Source organism: Camelus bactrianus, chromosome 10, assembly GCF_048773025.1.
Source record: "Camelus bactrianus isolate YW-2024 breed Bactrian camel chromosome 10, ASM4877302v1, whole genome shotgun sequence".
Lineage (NCBI taxonomy): Eukaryota > Metazoa > Chordata > Mammalia > Artiodactyla > Camelidae > Camelus > Camelus bactrianus.
In genome coordinates, this window is record NC_133548.1 from 33,760,023 (window position 1) to 33,775,065 (window position 15,043).

Here is a 15,043-nt window from a genome sequence, read left to right on the forward strand (position 1 = left end):
AGCTTAATTCTTGGTTGTAAAAATACGCATTGGTCATGACCAAACATTTTCTTAGTTTTCCTCCCTGTATCCTGACTGGCTGAATGTAAAACACTATGATTTCTGATATACAATTAGTAAATCCTAGCTAATAATAGTAGAAGGTAGTAAACCTGCTTTCATTAACTTTAAAACTTTGTTTTTATTAGTGATAATAATAGTAAATGACTACCTCTAAAGTACTATGGAATTGCTTGCTGATTAGAATGAACACTCAAGTTATTGGCTGACTGTTTTATAAAGGCTTTACTCCATACCATTATATGTATGGTGAGACACAAATTGAACCTAGGTTCATGCAAAACTAAACTGTGGTCCCTTCATGCTTTTATGGTCTTCAATGGTCTCCCCCTCCCATAATACAATCATTCTTTCTAAAATCTTTACATTACTAATTGCTTAACAAAATTTTCTTTCAGAAAAACATAAAAGAAAACTTGGCAATAAAAGGAGGAGGATCTAGATGACTGGTAATATTCATCAAATCATACGCAAAATAGGATAAACCACTTCATGTCACTCATTTCTGGCTTTTCCTACTTTTCTTCATCCTGTTAACAAGTAACATTCAGCAGCACTGCTTAGGCAGTTACATGCTGACCTCTCCTATATATCTCCAGATTATCTCAGTGCTAATATCAGCTATATAAAAATAGTGAAAGACCTATACTATGAGCCTCCACTTTATCCCTCTGATGATGGGAAATAGCTCTGCCACTGTTTCAACCTCATTATTCACATGGCTGTAAGTTCTTAATGAATTTCATCGAGAATTCAATTTAAATGTATTAAGTTGCTGTCAGTTCTTCAGTAAGATCAATGAACACCACCCAGAGAGGTATGGAAACAGTTTTCAGAATCTTCCCTAGAACAACTTCAAGGCAAGAATTAGGTTCAACAAAATGTAATTTAGTAAAGGAACAACGAGGGATAGTAGAAAGAACATGAAACCTGAGTCCAGCAGATCTGAGTTTAGGGAAAAAAAAAATTCAAGGTTTGGACAACTAATATGTACCATCCAGGACAGCTATGTTTCTAAAATCTCAAAGGGCAGCTGGGAGGATTACATGTAATAATATAAATAAAGGTAGAATATATTATCTGGCAACTAGCAAAGAATCAACAAGTGGTAGATGATATTAGTTTTTAGTCAGTAAGTGTAACTGTCATTAAAAAAAAAACCCGTGATTACAGAAAGATACAGCTAATTGTTGCAGGGTAAAATAAATCTAAAAATTCTAGCCAGGTTCATGTCAGAGCTCAGAAACACATCTTAAACTGGGTGCAGAAAATGTAGTGATAAAATGAGGGCATTTTGAAAAGGAAAGGTAACTTATAAAAAGAACTCAACTGTACTGGAAAATTTTCTGTGCTTTATGTTTTGGCCTTACTGATTTTTACTGCCAAAGGAATTTCATAGAACATGGACGGGCAAGAGGCATAAGTGTGGTCAGGTGCTTTATGTCACTAGCTCAAAATGTATCCTCCTTTTCATTCACTTTCATGTCACTATTTCATCAACTTTCTCTGACCATGGAAATGATGTGTTGATCTTGAAGCTCTGAGAACAGGTAGGTGCAGGGAAAGGTGAGTAAAGGGAGACTGATGCAATTCAATTTAGTTTTAAGGGTTCAATGCAATAAACATATGATGCTCTATGTTCCAGGAGCTGAAGAGCTTGCTGAAGAGCCAAAGATAAGCAAAACATAATCCCTGAGAACATTCTGTTTGTATACAACCATTCACAGCAGAAAAGAAAGCCTGTAAAAACACAGTCACACTCTGAGTATGCACCTCACTCTGAGTATACAGAGCTAATATGATTAAAAGTTTACCATGGACCTGAAAAGAAAGCCTTCCAAATTTATCGGAATCTACTTAAAAATACTGATGGGGTATGCTGTGCTTTAAAAACCTAGCAGAAACCAGTCACTATTTAAATATTCTTGACAAAGCACAGAAAAGCCAGGTTTATATACCTGGTAAAGTCATAGAAAATTTGCCACCAAAGAGAATGATCTTCAATCTAGTATGAAATATTCTTTTGGGGGGGAAAAAAAAACCCAAAGAACTAAATGTCATAAAGATTAAATATCAAAAAGAGCTTCTGTGAGATTTTTATTTGAATACCAAAAAGCTTCCAAATCTACCTTAGTATTTTTATTAAAAGTGTTCATGAGAATACCATTAACTTGGAGTCTGAATATCTTACATAATGTTCTACATCAAAAGTATACTAAACGAATGTCTTAAAGCTTCCTCTAATGGAAACATCCTTCATCTCTATTGGGAACTTTCTCAGTCATGCATAGTTTATTTGAAATCCAAAGGTTCATCTGGTCCTGGCAGACTAAAATTAGATTATTAAAACCAGAATTTTATACTCACCCGATCCTCCTTTTGCCAAGTATTTGTTCTTTGCATAAAGGACAGAATCTAACATAGACTCAAAAAGAAGAAAATAGCCCTGTACAAAAAAAGAAAGAAGAAATGGATTTTAGAAATGTGCAGTATCATCATATGTAGATCAATTTAAATATCTGGGCTACTCTTTTAATAGAAAATATATTTTTTGTCTCTACCATACAATATTCTGCAAAGTTTAAGATTTCTTTTTTTTCAGTAAATGCTCCATATAATAATTGTCAGAAAATCAGGCCACGGTATAAAATGGATCCAGAAAGTTCATTATGGTAGAATGTACTAAATCTTCCGTTTCCATGCTTCCACCTTCCAGGCCATTGTTTATTTTCACTAAAAGGAAAATTTCAGACAGAAACTGTTCATGTATCCTGTAACTCCCTGGAATACTGCAGTATGAATCTAGATCAGTAGTTCTCATCTAGATTTTGTCCTGGGGGGAGGACATTTTTGATTGTCACAACTCAGCAGAGGGAGGGGAATGCTGATAAACATCCTTCAATGCCAGGATGGCCCCTGCAACAAAGAAGTGTCTGGCCCCCAGTATCTATGGGGCTAAGGTTGAGAAACCCTGGTCTAGAACACCTTTACCAAAAGCATCTCCTGCCCAATGACATTCTCTTTGAAGAGTTTTAAAAAAACAGGAGGGATGGGGATCTTTAATTAAAGAGGTGAGAAAGACCAGACACTACATCCTCCTCTTAGAGATTCGTAATGCAAATCAGCACATTAATAGTTATGACAAGTGCTTTGGGAAAAAGGACCGTGCTGAACATATTTTAACCAAGTATTGCCCACTTTTTGACTAGAGACCTTTTTTTCTAGTTAACACCGTACACAACTACTGTTGTTTGAAATATAATTCATGAAACTTGGCCCCAGTTTACTCCAGATTTTGGAGAACAGTAATGACTCCTCTACCAAGAGGATAACCACAGCAACAATGAAAAGACAACTTGCCACTACTGGTGCTACAAACACAGTACACTCTAATAGTATGCTACACATGTAGTTTATCATAGAAATGTCAAAATAATCATGAGTGAGAGATCAATGCCAGTTTCCATCAGTCTTCTGGGGCCCAACCCCCAACAGCCCTGAGCAGCAGGGAAAGTCAAGTGTTCAGCACAGTGCTTAGCACATAATACACCTTATTACTGCTTAGGGTGAACCAACATGAATGTTGCCGTAATGTCGGCATTCTAAATCAAAACTGTCCTCACTCATTTGTTCTGAGCACAAATAACTGTCTGACAGCATCAATACAATAGTCTTTAACAAAATGAACAAAAATGTTTTAAAGGTTTCTCCGGAACAGTAAAAACCTGCAACCCCAGAATGGATATTCTTCCCAAGAAATTAACAGTAAATTTTAATTTATTGAAAAGACAGCTCTCATGCTTGAATCACTTATAAAGGAGCCTAATTAAATTGCTGCCAGCAACTCTACGTTAGTATTTACCTTTTCCCTCCAACACATTAATTCATTGATGAGAAAATAATTGCCTATAAAAAAAAGACTTAGCAACAAAGCTCTTTGATTAATGTGTTTACATTAGGAAAATTAAGGATTTGATGGAAACTGCTTTCCTGGATAGAGTACTTCAGTAATATGTCTAAATCTTTTAAGTTAGTTCCCCATTAATATCATCTGTGTATTCAAAGCACAAATGACTTTTGGAATTCAACTAAGAACTCTTTATCAATCTGACATCATTCATGCAGATGTATGCACACAAATGCTTATAAATAAGCATTCATCAGTTGATTAAACTGAATTGTAATTTATGCCAAAAAGTTATTTAAAAAAGAAGCACCTATTTACCTTACAGGAAAAAGATCTGCTGGTAAAACATGTTAATAGACTGGGGAAAAATGATTTCTATTTGCAAGATTGCCGCATGTTAAAAATATTAACATAAAATAAATTCACATTTTAGTAAAAACTGTATTCATTATAGTCCAATCTTTTTTTTAGAAGAGAGCAAAAAAAATAGTCTGTGATTGATCTGACACTGTGTCAAACTGTTTCTAACACTATTCTTTCAAAGCAGTTAGTTAAACCTAAGTATCATTCTTCCATATGCTCAAACTCCATCTTCCTTCCACATACTACAAACAAATCAAGAGTTGTTTCAATCAATAACTGAAAGTAGCTCCTTCTAGCAACATGCTCATTTACTGCATTTAAGATAAAGTTATTAGCCATTCATCAGAGATTAAATTACACCGCATTTTAAATTGGTAGTAGAGTCAATATCAATAGTACCAATTGAAAGGGTAGACTCCTGGATTTAAATCCCGGAGCTCCTTTCTCTATGTGACCATGGACATGTTAGTATCACTGAGCCTCAGTTTCTTCATCTGTAAAGTGACAATAACAACGGTATTTTACATCACAGGGTTGTTGTGAGAAATATGTTAATAATGTAAAAGGGTCTGGAGCAGTAAATCTAAGTTTAAAAAAAATTAAGAGCTACTTAAAAAAGTATATTTGTAAAGGCTAATAAGAATTTTTAAATTACGTTGAATAAATTAGAGAATAAAGGTTACCAGTTTGTCCAGAATCATATAACACTTAATTAGTAATTGGTTCAATATTAAAATCCATGAGTCAAAACTGAAATTCCCATTTTTTTTTCTTCAGGTGTTACTTCTTTTTTCAGACCAGCCAAGACTATCATGTATGTGTGTGCACACAACAAAATTTTAAAAAATGAATAAACAAAAAACTTTTCTTAAAAATGCTTCAAATTTCTTTAAAATTAAGAAACAAAATTTACAAACTCAATCAAAATAATCTGATCAGGTTGGCCTAATTAGTACCAATTCCAACTTTAAGATTCTTCTTGCAAAGATGATCAGATTTTTTGCCCTGGGCCAAAAAAGTCAATTTTACTTAATACTTTGAACTTTGCTATTTATACTTAAGACTTTCCCATATGTCTGCTTCCATTTAAAAGAATAAACACCAATAAGCACTTTTTCACCTACGCCATAATGATTACCTTAGCTAAGATTAGAATCCTGATCCAACAGTATTAGAGTTTCTAAGGTCCTAACTGTTTAAACAACCTAATTTTCACATTAGAGAAATCAGTACTCGTGGGACTTATTTTAGGTCATGTAGCTGGAAAAATAATACTAGATAATTTTCAGATCCTCTTATAAAAACTGGCCTTAAGATTCAATTCTCACTGCTGCTAAACTCAACATGAGACAGAATGCAAACAAACGTGAGAAAAGATAATCCTCCCTGGCAGCTAACCCCCACTTCATAAATGCCATGCCTTTGCTTCCCATGTTCTAGTCAGCCAACATTATTAGGTCATAGAGTTTCTGAAAGCAAATGATCAAACGTTTCTGTTGATACAGGTAAAGGATTTAGCACAGAGTTAATACATAAAATCTGTAAAAGACCGTATCACATGACTCTGATTTGGCAGAAGTCATCATATGGCATTAACTATACCCGGTAGAGCTGAGAGAAATGGACAGAAGCAGAAGACTGAAGCAAGTCTTCCTTCCTTCACCTTTTCCCATTCTGTTTTTTAATCTCCTTTTCACTCTTCACTGCTGTATAATTAAAAACAATACTTTCCTGTATTTCTGATAATATCCATCAGTCTTCTGGGACCATTCCCCAATAGCCCTGAGCAGCAGGGAAAGTCAGTGTTCTTGGTTTAGATTCTTGGTTTACAGACTTAGATTTATATCTATTTCTGATAATATCTTTTCATTTCTGTAGTCAGATATTACTTCTAGAAGTATGTGGTAAGGCTTCTATTCTGTCAAAGCAGTTTCTAAACTTTGGGGTAAATAACTGAACAAGTAAATCAATAGAAAAGCATTCCTTCAAAAAAAAAAAAAGATTAGACATATTCATATTTAGTCTATCTCCTAAATATGCTACATCATTTAAGATTCAATGAAGACTAACAATTTTATTTGTCATTTGTTTCACTTAGTATCCAGATATCTGCTCAACTATCACCTCCTCAGAAAGGATTTTCCTGATGTCTCCATATATCTTCTGCTTCCTCCACCAAACTCTATCTCTTTACCCTGCTTTATACTCCATCATGGCACATAACTTAAGAGCAGTTATTTTAAAATGCTGTTTTGCTTTCTAAAGTTAAAATTCTAGTGGTGAAAAGTGTTAAAATAGTGAAAATTGTTAAATAATAGTGGTGAAAACTGTTAAAGTTTATTGTATTATCTTTATATGAAATATCTTATTTAATTCTTCCCTAAAGGACACTTTCCTGTTATTTCCATTTAACTGATGAGGAAATTAAGGTTTAGTGATATTAAATAATCTAAAATCTTAGCACTTAAAAAAGTTTATAGTCACAGAAACTGTTGAAACAAGTCAGAATTTGAATCTAGGTCTGTACAGAGGTCAAGTTCTGAATCACTATTCTATGTTGTTTCTTAAATTGATTTACCTGGTTGAAAATAAGACACTGTATTTGTATTATATTATACTACATTTGTAACTAACGGCTCAAGTGTTCTGAAATAAAAAATTTGCCACAGAGAATACTAAACAAGATTAGAATTTAGAGTAGGTATCTGATTCATAATATTTCAGAGAGATAGCTTAGTTGGCAAGAGGCTCTTAGCTACCATTCACTGTGAAAAATATTACTTTAGAAAATCAACCAGTATACTAGAACATATATAGAAACAATACATAACAACTGTGAGATCGATGAAAATGTCCAGTTAAAATATTAGCAGATGAAAAGATTCATACATGTATTGGTCACTGTTATTGTCCTTTCTCTCAACTTTCCACTTTGCTAAACTTCATTTTACTATAGGCTCCCGACGTGAGAGAAGAGTCTTTAATTTCCTGGGAATTGTCTTTGGTTCTGAACCAAGTCATTTATTACTGATATCAGAAGGCTTTGCTCCAAATGCCCTGCTCATCTGCAGTGTAATTCAGACTGTAATTTCACAGGCTGCTGCCTCACCTGTAGGGGTGCCATCTGGAAGAGAATTACACCCGATATTTTCTCCCATGATGCTCATGGGGCACTCTTCTTCCCAAAATGACATTCAGTTTTTAAAATTAAAATTTGCATTTACACTTCAAAAATTAATTACTACAAAAGGGACACACTGGATCAAATCTGGAACTAGAAGAACCATTAACATTATAAATTGAAATAGGAACCTTATTTTAAAACACCTTTTAAATATATATTTACGATAATTTCTTGGAATAGATAAATTAATGATAAAAGAAACTTGTAATCCCTTCAGAATAAGGTGCTTCTCTTGTCTAATTTTTTTTCCAGTTCAAATAAATGAATTACTGATACACCCTTAGGAAGAATTAATTATTTTAAAAGGGAGGCAATAGGAAGGCAAAAATAAAATGAAGAGTTAATCTGTAGAAAGTCTAGTGACAAACAATCAATAATCTGAATTTATTTAAAGGTAAAAATACAAGATTACCCCCAACAAATAAGCAAGCCTATGAAATCTAATCCTGAATTCTCAGCATATTTCTGAAGCATAATAAATATGTGATGACATTTTTTCCTAACACTATACTCAGTTCTAGAAGATTTACTGTAGAAAGAATTTTATTCAATGTGATTGAGACTAACAGTCATTTGTTAATTGAAAACACATTTTAAGTAAAAACATATCAACGTAGATTTGTTTGCCAATATTACCAATATCTACTTGCCAAGTGGACAATCTTTGAATTCTACAATTCCCACCCTCACTCCTAGTCTTTCACAATTATTGCACTGCTTTATTTAACAGTAATTTTTTTTTTTTACAATCTTGTTCAACAGTTTATGTTAGTATTAACTGATTTTTCATAAATAAATAGGCAAACAAATACAATAAGCTCTTGGTAAACACATAACCCAGCTGATAGAAGCAGAACAGGAGCAGGATCTCTCAGTATTATTTTTTAAAATTTTTGAATTTTATTTATTGACTTATTTTTAATGGAGATACCGGGGAATGAACCCAGGACCCTGTGCATACTAAGCATTCACTGTACCACTGAGCTATTTTCCTCACTCTCTCAGTGTTATTTTTTTATAACTATATGTCATAAACTGTAATTATCTCAAAACAAAAAGCTTAATTAAAAATATATGAAAAATTAATCAAATACAGTATGTGGACACCAGGCCCTGACTCAAACAAATCAAATGTAAGAAAAAGTAAAATAAAATTCATGAAGCAATAAGGAAAATGTGAACACAGACTAGATAGTAAAAAATTTTTAAATATAATATGGAATTATGACATCAGTAATTTTGTTTGACTCAATAATGGCAAAGTGAATATACATTTTAAAGAGTTTTTATCTGAAAAATTGTGCTGAACACTGGAATTTGACACAACATTGTAAAATGATTATAAATCAATAAAAAATGTTAAAAAAAATTTTAATGACTTAAAAAAAAGAGTTTTTAATCAGTAAGAGATAGCAAAACAATAGTATGGAGACAGATTAGATCAAAACGGCAAAGTGTTGATAATTGTTCAGTTGGGTGATGGGTACATGAGGTTAACTAAAACATTCATTCTGTTTTTTTTCACATTGAAAAATTTTCCTAGTAAATTGTTTACTCAGGAAACAAAATATTTTCAACAGATAAAGTTCCCTGAAAAATATATAGCACAACATCAATCAATAACAAACAAGAACCAAACACCACGAGTGAGGGCCAACAGAAACAATGGTTGCAAAGCAGATCTGCAAAAATATCCGATGTTACAATTAAAAACACAAAACATAAAATATGAATGTTTACAATTCATGAAATTGAAAGAGGCTTGAAGAAAATAATAACAAGGAAAGTTTCAGAAGAACCAAAGAATAAAAACAAAAAACAAAATCCAATTAAAAAATGGGCAGAAGACTTGAATAGACATTTTCCAAAGAAGATGGACAGATGGCTAACAGGCATGAAAAGATGGACAACATCACTTATTATTAGAGAAATGCAATCAAAACCAAATAAGGTATCACCCACACTTGTCAGAATAGCTATCATCAAAGTCTACAAATAACAAATGTTGAAGAGGATGTAAGGAAAAAGGAGCCCTCATACACTGTTGGTGGGGATGTAAACTGGTGCAGCCAATATGGAAATACTACGGAGGTTCCCTAAAAAACTAATAATAGAACTACCATATAATCCAGCAATTCCACTCCTGGGTATATATCCAGAAAAAAGAAAACACATTTTTTTTTAAAAAAGGTACAATGCCCCTAGTGTTCACAGCAGCACTATATAAAATAGCCAAGACACAGAAGCGACCCAAGTGCCCAGCAAGAGACAACTGGCCTAAGAAGATATCATACACACACACACACACACACACACAAACTTTACTCAGCGATAAAAAAATGAATGAAATATTGCCATCTGCAGCAACATGGATGGACCTAGAGAATTTTATGCTTAGTGAAATAAGTCAAAGACAAATACTATATGACATCACTTATATGTGGAATCTAAAAAATAATACAAATGAGTGAATATGCAAAACAGAACCAGACTCAGACATAGAAAACAAACTTGTGGTTACCAAAGGGGAGAGGAAAAGTGGGAGGGACAAATTAAGGATATGAGATTAACAAACTACTATAACATAAATAAAATAGATTAACAAGAATATACTGCACAGCACAGGAAATTATACCCATTATCTTGTACTAACCTATAATGGCATATAAGCTGCAAAAGCACTGAATCAGTATGCTATACACCTGCAACTAACACAATACTGTAAATCAATCATACTTCAATTAAAAAAAAACCTATAAGTGTAAAAAGAAGAAATAAAACACTCAATGGAGTTTAACAGATTATTCAAATTAACTTCAGAAAGAACTGGTGGACTAAACTGAAAAAATTATCCAGAGTGCAGCCCAGAAAGCCAAAACATTAGAAAATGAAAGAGGTAAAAGAAGCAAGGAAGATAAATCTAATATTTAAAAAGATACAAAAAACTCGACCATAAAGAATTTTGATAAATTTGATACACAAAAATTAAGAGTATCTATTCATCAGATCACGCCAAAAGAGTGAAATGACACGCCACACACTGCCAACAAACATAACTGATAGAGAATAATGTATCTGTCAAAAACATAACTGATAGAGAATAATTTATCTGTCAAGACAAGCTAGGTTACCCTGCATTAACAAACACCCAAATCATCACCTAAAACAAAAAAAAGATGTATTTCTAATATTACAGGTTGACAAGAGGCACTGCTTATTATAATTACTCAGGGAGTCAGGCAAGCCATAGGGCCACATCTAACTTCAAAGGAGACAGGAAGTTAAATTCTATGATGTGCCCAGAAACAAGGAGAAGCAAAAGATATGAGCCCTGGTAACAGACTGGTAACTAGAATATGTAAGAAACTCTTTCAGAAAAAAATAGATAAACAACAAGGTCCTACTATCTAGCACAGGGGACTATATTCAATATCTTAAAATAACCTATAATGAAAAAGAATATGAAAAACAGCATATATATTTATAACTGAATCACTAAGGTGTGCACCAGAAACACACACAGGATTGTAAATCAAATAAACTTCAATAAAAAAGATAAAAATCCCAAACAGAATGATAAGCAAAAGAAAGGCAGAAATTTCATAGAAGAAAACGCCGAAATGAGCTAGAAGCTCATTTAAAACTTAGTTCTTAAACATTTCTATTTGGATATGTACTGCCTTTCAAATTTTTATATAATTGCATTCCAGAATCTCCCTCCTTAATTACATAAAGAAATTCCCTAAGTTAGCAGTTAAAAACAGTTTCACTACTGTTGTTTATCTTGAGAACATGTAGGTAACGGGTTGTATCTGCTTGGCTATATAAAAGAGTGAAATTTCTTTCCGTCTTTGTAATCTCACAGCAGACTGCCGGAGAGGATAATAGCAAAACTGATTTCCATAATAATAATAAAAAAACTTCATTAAATGTATGTTCTTTAGGGTTTTTGTAGTTCTCTAGTAAGAGTCCATTAGAGCACCTTGTCAGCCTTACCACAAAGAGCAGAAGTGCCAGTGCCTTTGTTTTTGTAATGGTAGATTAACTCTAAAATATGATAGTAGTTGGGTTTTTCTTTTAAATAAAAGGATTTCAGAAAAAGTAATACTTTGAACTATTTTTAAAAATCACTTAAATCAGTACCTAGAAATATTAGCCTCAAATGCAAAATATTAGGAAAAAACCTGAAAATCAATGATCTAAGCTTCAAGAAGCTAGAATAAAAGCAGCAAATCAAAGTAGAGGGAAATAATAAAGATAAAATCAGAAATCAATACAATAAAAAATAAACATATGATTGAAAAAACTCAACAAAGCCAAAATTTGCGGTCTTTCAAAAGAGTAATAAATGATAAACTCTTAGCAAAACTGATCAAGACAAACCACATATAATTTCCTAATTAAACAGGAATTTCATTGAGGGACTAGATTAAGCCTCAGGTTTATTTTTACTTTTATTGGAAAAAAGCACAAATTAATAAAAATAAGGGTGAAGACTGAATTCCTGGAAAGGTCCGTTAACCTCACATTCATTCAACTTCAAAGCTATAGTCATAACTTTAAACTGGGTGTCCCAAATAAATATTCTAGTATTAAAAAGGGATAGAGCCAGGGGAAGGGTATAGCTCAAGTGGTAGAGTGCACGCTTAGCATGCACAAGGTCCTAGGTTCAATCCTCAGTACCTCCATTAAAATAAATAAATAAATAAAGAAACCTAATTACACCCCCTACAAAAGAAGGGATAGAGAAAAGACAGTGAAAACATAGCAAACCAAATCAATGTATCCCAACTACTGAAAAATTTACACAAAACAAGTAACCTATTGACAGCAGGCCAAGAAAGTCATTCATAAGAACAGATAAACATTTACTGTAACTAACTGCAGCTAAAATTTTCATTTCACCTAAATAAATAATGATGTCAGAGTCCTGCCATCTAAATTTGATCAATTTGGAGAATCTATTATAATGATAGTATGAAAGATCTATGTCCAAAGGGAGGAAAAACTAAGAGGACAATTATCTTCATCAAGGCCTTTAAATCAGTTTCAAAATAACTGTAAGTCATGGCTTCTTTAACTTGTCCCTTGAAATACTTCTAATAGCTAAAGAGAATGAATTGGAATTCCCAAGGAATTAGGGAGCACCCTACTAAAATCAGGTCTGCAAGGGCTCAAAAAGGTATTAAGGCAGATATTTTACCTTAAAAATCTGTGAGAATTATATATTCCACTCAATTAAAATATTAATAATGTTCCCCTTAAATCTTCACACTTATTTAACTTGTTATTTCTCAAACAATACGATCGGAGGTTCTCTAAATCCAGGCTATGGAGCACTGGAGCAGGTATTACTTATTACAAATTGGTGGCATTTATGTGATTATTCAGGGCTTATGAATCAAATATCTGTCTAAGGAGAATTCTAAAGTAGAACCACTTCACACTAATTATACAATAATTATGACTGAGCCAACTCAGTTATGAGAAACAGTCTGAGTTTGTAATAAATGTCCATTTGTCTGCAAATGCAAACTGTTAAATTTTAGAAGCTTACTTTCATTTCCAGGTAGAAGTAAACAGTATTACTGGAAAAAAAAAACCTTTTTTAACTCCTATACAATTTTAGAGTTTGAAATAAAAATTAACAAATATTTCATGTTCTCCAACTAGCATAATGAAATATTTTTGTAAGGATAGTTGATTCATACCCCAGAATAACTTATGCCCTTTATTTTCATAATTAGAATAATTTACAACTTACTAAACAAAATAATTTTTTTAAAAAAGTGATTCATATAGGACTTAAGCACAACCAGAATGCAATATGGCAAAGGGAATTATGGACAGCCAAAAAGCAAATAAACCCAAAGTATCAATCACATATGATGCACTGAGTCTCTTGGCAAATGAAACTTCCAGAAATTTGATAAAAAAGATTTAAAACATCTAAAATATATTTCAAAAGCAAAAAATTACCCATAACACATAATTGTTTCAATATAAACAACTTTCCTTAAAGGACTAAATATTTTCACTTGGATTTGGTTTCAAGCACAGGAAAATAAATAGCATATATTGAACTACATATTACTACATTAAAAAAAATATACTTACACTATAAAACAGCCTGAGACCCACTTAAGATTTTGTCAAAGGGTTATTAAATTTTTCTTATAGATACCAAGATCTCACTATTACGAAAGTCTCCCCTCTAGAGTAAGAAATAAAATGGCTGCGGAGTGTGATCTGAATTTTAATTTAAACAAATACTAAGATTAAATAAAGGAGAGGTTGGGGAGTGGTTCAGAGTGCAGGTAAGAACAAATGTAAAGGGATTTTAAAGCTGAAATAATTATACATAAGAGGCCTATTATTAATTACATTTAAATTTTCTTTATTTTCATTTTATTCTTAATTCAGATGTCAGCACATTTATAAAAAAATTCTTATAAACCACAATTTATCTTTCATTGTTCAAGTCCTGTACCTATCTCCCTGTTCATATTTATAGTACTCAATTTCCTATTAAATGTGTATTTTATACTTTGTTTAAAATGCTTGGGTATTACCAGTATTGCCTAAATGTTCACAGCACAGCAAACAGAATTTTTCTTGAAACATACACATAATCCGCATGAGTCAGCTGATTTTCATACTTCCTTGCACTCATTTTAGGCAGAGTCAATTAGTAAATGCTAACCATGGAAACAGAGGGTTTTCAACTTTTAAAAGGGCTCGTAAGCCAAGGGAGAAGCCCTAAGAATATTCTTCCCCCAAGTATTAATATTCTTTACTTCAAGTATATTATCATTTTCAGCTTTCATTTATTAAATAATCTAGTCAAGCAGCTCATTCACTGGTTAGTGCTTAAAAGTTTGCACAACTTTCAAAACTTCATGGTTAGTTACTGAGATCTCATTATGTGCCAGAAAGTTCTAAGACATTTACATGTATTAATTTATTTAATCCTCACAAAAACCCTATGAAGTAGGTTCTATAGTTATCTTCATTTTATAGATAAGGAAACTGAGGCACAGAGAGGTTCAGTAACATGTCCACGGTAACAAACCTAGGCACGGCAAAACATGGCCAAGAACTCAGATGGTCTGATTCCAGGGCAATGTTCTTAACCCCGTTACATGCTATGTTCCTACCTTCCTGTAAGATCACGTCTGTGGCCAGTGAATTTCTACCTGGGAAAGTTCTATTATGATGCACATTCCCTCATCATTTACTAATGCTGATCCCTGTGATAGAATCTGACCATATACAGGTAAATCCTGGTTCCCAGTTTTAGAGATGAAAAAAGGGTACATTTAATTCTAATACACTGTAAAAATCTGTAATAGAAGCTTAGACTAAAGTGCAAAAGAGAGGGAAGAGAGACACTGTATATGTGATCAAGGGGAGAAAGGGAAAGCTTCACAGAGGAGGTAACGTCTGAGAGGAGTCTTACAGAACTACCAGCAGTTCCCAGACAGGGAAGGTAAATCACATTAAGAGAAACAAGGCAATTCGCTAACACC

General features: G+C 32.9%; 1 protein-coding gene across 6 annotated transcripts in view; it reads right to left on the reverse strand.

Moving 5' to 3' along the window:
• Positions 1 to 15,043, reverse strand: part of PRMT3 (protein arginine methyltransferase 3) — a 146,804-nt gene that overhangs the window by 84,505 nt on the left and 47,256 nt on the right. For all 6 annotated transcript variants that reach the window (XR_012509656.1, XR_012509655.1, XR_012509657.1 and 3 more), the window contains exon 11: positions 2,428 to 2,506. Coding sequence is in view for 2 of the 6 variants with exons in the window: in XM_010964763.3 (XP_010963065.2) it covers positions 2,428 to 2,506 (79 nt within the window). In the remaining 4 variants the exon portion in view is untranslated. The remainder of the gene's footprint in view (positions 1 to 2,427; positions 2,507 to 15,043) is intronic.